This window comes from Papaver somniferum, chromosome 4, assembly GCF_003573695.1.
Source record: "Papaver somniferum cultivar HN1 chromosome 4, ASM357369v1, whole genome shotgun sequence".
NCBI classification, from domain to species: Eukaryota; Viridiplantae; Streptophyta; class Magnoliopsida; order Ranunculales; family Papaveraceae; genus Papaver; species Papaver somniferum.
Genome location: NC_039361.1, coordinates 148,813,373 through 148,819,383, shown reverse-complemented (window position 1 = coordinate 148,819,383; position 6,011 = coordinate 148,813,373). Strand labels below are relative to the sequence as shown.

General features: G+C 38.1%; 1 protein-coding gene across 4 annotated transcripts; it reads left to right on the top strand.

The window, feature by feature from the left end:
* The first annotated feature begins 574 nt into the window (after window positions 1-574).
* LOC113271539 lies at window positions 575-4,359 on the top strand. 4 transcript variants are annotated; one of them, XM_026521432.1, is made up of 3 exons: window positions 575-662; window positions 781-2,986; window positions 3,491-3,825. In XM_026521432.1, the coding sequence occupies exons 2-3, from the start codon at window positions 933-935 to the stop codon at window positions 3,672-3,674; spliced, it is 2,238 nt and encodes a 745-aa protein (XP_026377217.1). In that variant the 5' UTR covers window positions 575-662; window positions 781-932; the 3' UTR covers window positions 3,675-3,825. The 4 variants fall into 4 exon arrangements, with proteins under 4 accessions (XP_026377217.1, XP_026377218.1, XP_026377219.1 ...); XM_026521433.1 differs by adding an exon at window positions 3,962-4,359 and having other exon boundaries at window positions 579-2,986; window positions 3,491-3,600; XM_026521434.1 differs by adding an exon at window positions 3,859-3,917 and having other exon boundaries at window positions 579-2,986; window positions 3,491-3,600.
* Window positions 4,360-6,011: the final 1,652 nt, after the last annotated feature.

Sequence of the window (6,011 nt, the reverse complement as noted above, 5' to 3'; positions counted from 1 at the left end):
TGGGTCACACACGAAGAAAGAAGAAGAAGAAAACAATATCCTCACTGGGTTAAGGTTAAAAATCCCTTTACGGGCCAAACCAAACACAATGTCCACACACCACCCAAACACATGTTCTCTAATATCATGTTAATATTCATGGACCTGACTAACCATGAAAACCAGCTTACAAAGTTAGGGTTGTTCAAGGCATATACACTTCATAATTCCAGGCAACTTCTTTGGTGACGTGGGACTACACTTAACAAGTTGGATCATGATGTTAAGATACCTAAGTTAACCAATGAAAAAGAAACCAAAGTACTGTAGATAAGAATAACTAGCTCGCAAGTAACTTAACAGACTAGCGATATTGTCTTTGTTTCCAAGGCAAGGTTCCTAGCTTTTACACATTATTTTGTTTTTCTGAACATCCTAGCTTTTACACATGAGATACACAGTTATACGGGCACCGTTGCTGTCTGACACTTCACTTGTCGATATCGTCAATGCAGGGGCATAACGGTAAATTCATCTCATCTCTTAATTAAACCCACTATATCGAGAAAGTGCACGGAGAACTACCTGCGATAAATTTTACAGTTAAATGGACTTCTGGTTTCTAGGGTCAACCACCACTTCCAAATCCATCCACAATCTTGCTGCTGCTGCTCCAGCCTCCGGTAAGTGCTTAATTCCAGATTTTATGTCCTAAGTAAGAAAATGAGTTTTTGTATGGAAGTGTTTTAGCTTTTTAAAGTGTGCATCTTTCTTTACTAAAAAAAGTTGTTTCCAAACTAGGGTGTCTCTAAATTAGGGCATTTTTGGAGAGACCCCTTTTTCATTGATAAGAGTATAAGAAAAAAGAGAGGTCTGGGTCTTGAAGAATGTACATGTGAAACTGAGATAAGAAATTATTGAACTTTTGGGGTTCTTAGTAATTTAAAGAAAAAATGGCAAAAGCTAAATTGGAAGCAGCTGTTAGGAGATCAGTTGCACTAATCCTGATGAGGAACAGTGATTATGTGGGTGCCAAGAACAAGTTACTGGAAGCAAGGAATATTTTTCAAGAAGTTGAGTTCATTGATGAGCTGATAACAATATGTGACATTATGTGTATAGCTGAGTTACCTGTGAGTGAAATCGATTGGTATTCGGTTCTCCAGACTGATAAAGGAGCTGATGAGTCTGTCATAGAGACTAACTATGAAAACCTGATAGGAACCTTGGAACCTATGAAGAGCAAGTTTCCGGGAATCAAATCAGCTTTGGGGCTTATTGATAAAGCCTATAATGTGCTTTCAGGTGGAGAAAACTGTCACAAGCTTGATTCGAATAATTTGAGGCCTTGCAGTTCTGTTAAACAGATGGAGAAGGTTGCGAATAATGGAAGGGAAACTAGTGACGGAAATTCTTCTGGATCGAAGAGAATTGCCAGTGAGGGTTCAGATAAAAGCGACGTAATTTGCATCTCCGGAGAGCAGCCTTCAAAGAGGATCAAAAGTTTGGATGAGGATGATTGCGTGATTATAGCTGAGACCCAAATACTTGATACACCCAGAGGAAAAGTTTGTACATTAAATAAAGTGGGAACATCGTTGAGAAGTTCATCTGGGAACTCATCCCCATTACTGAAATCCATGGATCACCACCAACCATGGCTCAACAACGGAAAGGCTGACAATTTTGAATTTGGTCAGATTTGGGCTGCTTATGATAAAGAAAAAATGCCACGAAAGTATGCGAGAATCAACAGGATAGAAAGTTCTTATAAAGAGGAAACAAATAGCACAGAAAACACATTATATGTTAGGTGGCTGAGGCCTGCTCCCATCAATGCAGATGAGAAAAAATGGCATCAAGCGGGGCTGCCTGTTTCTTGTGGTTATTTTCAGCTTGACAGTGTTAAGATAGTTAAATGTAATTTGGTAGTTTTCTCACATTTGGTCAATTCGTTTCAAGAATATCCTTACTCAAATGAACTGGTTGAACTTTATCCACGAGAAGGGGACGTATGGGCACTTTATAAAGATTGGAACCCATTTGATTGGTGCTCTAATCCTAAAACGAGAAAAGGATGCAAATTTCAGATTGTAGAAGTTCTCAGTGGTTCCTCAAAAGAAAGTGGTATTGAGGTTGCATCTCTAGTAAGGGTGGCAGGGTATAGAAACGTTTTTCGAAGACTCAAAATTGATGGGGCTGACCTCTCTGGTCTAATTTCTCCTCGTAATTTGTTCGTTTTTTCTCATAAAATCCCGGCATATAGATTCCGAGGTGACGGGAGGGGCATATTATCAGGTATACTACTCAAACTCAACCCATTTGCAATACCTGAGGACCTAGCTGTGGATACAGTTGCAGAAGAGCTACCTTCAGAAGGGAGCTTCAGTAATGGTTCCAGCATCAAGCACCCAATACTGAAATCACTTCAAACGACATTGGGTGAAACTCAATGTTCTAGATCTGGACCATCTGGTGCTCTCTCCTCTGGAGGTCAAAATGCCGAAGGATTCATTAGCAGCTCACAGCAAAGACTTGTTTCACTGAGGCCATGTGAAGAAACAAAGAGTCGGGTTGATGGACTATCGAAGGATGAATATACATCAAATAATCTGGAAATGGATGGGTCAGCAAAAGAGATGGTAGACAACCAAACTGCTGAGATTGACAAAGAGGAAGCGGCAGAAGAGACTGATTCTGAGGGTGAGGGTGAGGGTGAGGGTGACACTTTAGGTGGATTTTTGGTTAAGAGGTCGGGATTTTCTGACTCTGAAAATAGTTCAAGTGACTCGGATGATGCAGTTAATGAGTTGGATACTGGTCATGTTATGGCAATGATAAGAAGGAACAGAAATACTGAATTGAAATGGCAAACTGAAGATGAGATGCTATCTTCATTTGAAAAGGATCCCATCCTTTGTATGGAAGCTGTTTGTGCTCTGCATAGACATCAAACAGCCGATGGATCAATTAAATTTGGCTGCTTTAGCAAGTTTGTTGCACTCAGGTTCGTTGTCTACACAAGCTCCCAGTATTTATAATGTTGTTCCAATTTTTATAATACCTGAAATTTGCATAACATGCAGCTTATTGCAGTTGCAATGTCTGTCTGATAGCTTGTATGACTGTGCTTCATGCTTTTCACCCTCTTTAAGTACTTACTATTAGATAAAGTCCCGTCCCCCTAATAAGCAGTTTAAAAATAATTAATACATTTCCCAAATTGCTGGGCACTTAGGCCCCTGTCATTTGAAATAAGATCATCTTGGTAGTTGTGAAATTAATCAATGTGAGGTAAACACCTACATGATCTTCTTTACTGTCTCGTCCGCGTACCACTTTATAACTTATGCATGCATCACTAATCAGATCAGATCGATCACACTAGAATAGACTGCATGAACACCTGGTTTTTGGACTATTCAGACTGAAGTGTCCAATGTCCTCTTTTTTTCATCTTTTGGTTCTTAAGGTTCTCTATGAATGCTTTATCTGTTTCATCATATTGTAGGGGAAATGAAATAGCTGAGTTTCTAACGGATAATAACCCCAAAGGTGACTTGAAGAAGTCTGCAGAAGAGCTGGAAATTTTTATTCCTGAAGGACTTGAAGACTGTAAAAGTATAGCTACGTTCTATTCGAACCAATTATTCATGATTTATCAAAACAAAGAAGATCCTTTGTTTGGTCCTTAGGTTCACTACCTGACATCATTTATGTTCAAATGTATCGCTTTTGTTGTAAAATAAATGCGTACTTAATTCCAGTTATGCTTGTCCAAAATCATCCTGCACAGAACTCACTGTGTCCCAAATGCATCTCTTGCCTCTCTTTTGTTTTCCTCCAGCTTTTATTTATTTATTTGGTTTTACTTTGTAGTTAATCCAGTACGGACTATGGAGTGAAGAGAGTTGCTTCCTTCTTATTGTGTTCGTTAGTTGCTCCAGGTCATAATAGAAACTGTGTTTATTGGTGGTTGCAGGCATATACATGGCGCATATATATACATTTCATACATCGAGAACGCTGAATAGGTAGAATTATTGCAAGTCCAGTGAGTATGCTCAAATGAGCACCTGTATAGGCAAACTCAGTTTTGGGCAGTGGGGAAAACCCTTGTCGTACCAAAAGAAGCCGACCGTATCAGTTAGAGACGGTCTTCTCAATCTGAGATGAGGCGCGTCTTGTTATGAACCGAGGCTCGTCTCGAATTGAGACGACTGGCTTAATCCGATACGAATTGAGACGACTGGCTTAATCCGATACGATAATGGTCCGTTATCGGATTCCAACGGCTAAAATTTCCCTCTATAAATAACACATTTATTTTATTTTTATTTTTCTCTAATTATTGTACTGAACATTAAATTTTTAAATAAAGATACCACAATACAATTATTATTTTTTTATCTTTTTTTTTTTGTTTTTTCTTTTATAGCTTGGAACAGTGGTCTTGGGCTACATCCTTAACTCCTTTAAGGAGTTATTTTTGGCAATTACGGGGTTCCAATTTTTTTGTTTCCAAGAAACTAGTTGGAAGCCTAGCTACAAGCTGGGCTCCAACGCCTTTCTGTCTATCCCTAATCCACGAAAGAAAAAGTTGCACACTTATTCAAACACTAAAACTTACACCAAAATTCAATCTTATCTTGAATTTTCTCCACTAAAAATCCTGTTACTTTTCATTCTACTATTTTAGATTTTCTTAATTGAAATATCTCAAAAAACTATTACACTTTTGTTTGAAGCGAAGCTGAGGGCCAGCCCCTTTATGAATTGCTACTCCTAATCTAGGAAAAAGGAAATTGCCTATTTTAGAATTTAGCATCATGCCTAGCAAGGAAATCTTGAAACCGTTTCAAGAACACCGTAGTCTCCTCATCAAACTCGCCTAATGTCGTAAAAGCTAAGGTGCCAAGGTTGTAACCATGAGCTAAACAGATATCAAGGTATTTGATTTGCTTACGTTCTACAGCACCAGACACGACCACGCTAAGGGAAAAATGTTGCAGGTCATTGCCAGTAAAAAGTGAAACACCAATTACATCAAAATAGGTATCACGCCCATTTTCCCAGTTGTAGACCAGGATATCATCCGGTCTAGCTTCCCCACCATCACGAGAAAAGAACCCCAAGGATGCCTCAGTAAAAGGGGAATAGTGGTACAAGTTGAAGTTAATCCACTGATAAGGGTCCTCCTACTAAAAAGCAAAGAAGAGACCAAAGGTACAAAGACAAAGGCAAAATTATTCACGAACGTGTTGAATGGAAGATACATCACATGAAGATAACCAGGAGGGAAAAGATTGTCCAATATTTTTATTGAAGTTGTTGTTTAAGTTTTTATTATCTAAGTCTATATCTTGTAATCAATGAGGCAGTATTCTTATTAATTTTATTCAATTCACGCACATGAACTACCAACGAATATATACCGACTCTATTTATAACAGACATTTTTTGAAAATTTCCAATGGCTCTTTTTTTTTTCTTTTTATAAATACGGCACTACTTTCATTCTCAATCCAAATTCTTAACCAACACCCTCCACCATGTTTTCTAAAAACAAAAGAAAACATACATTATGTGTGGAAGCAAAATAGATTTGTCCATTATGTTTCATGGATAACAATAGTCTGACGCAATGCCCTTGGATGTATTTAAAGTTGTCCACAAGAAGGTTGTTCACGCATCAGAATGGTCATTCTATCACAACCGGAAAAGCTCAGGTATTTACAATATCAAGATCTTAACTGTCCTGAAGAACTACATGTGCTAAATGATGCTATGAAGGTTAAAGAAGAAAAAGAAAAGTTAGCAGCTTTATTGCAAAAACCTGAAACTTAAAGCCAAATTGAAGAAGTTATTATACCGCGAGTACTGTAGAGATGGAGACCACGGATACAAACATTTTCCATGGAGAATTAGTGGATGCTCAAAGCCATGTTGTAGGACTTTATGCATTTCTACACGTTTAAAGAAAAAGAAACATACAGAAAGCACTTTTGGAAATGTCCAAGGTGTTTTTTTGG

What these genes read in the sequence shown, in the direction of transcription:
- LOC113271539 (XM_026521432.1), top strand. Translation starts at nt 933, where the DNA reads ATGGCAAAAGCTAAATTGGAAGCAGCTGTTAGGAGATCAGTTGCACTA. An exon ending in AGCAAGTTTGTTGCACTCAG is followed by an intron (nt 2,987 to 3,490) that starts GTTCGTTGTCTA and finishes ATCATATTGTAG; the next exon opens with GGGAAATGAAATAGCTGAGT.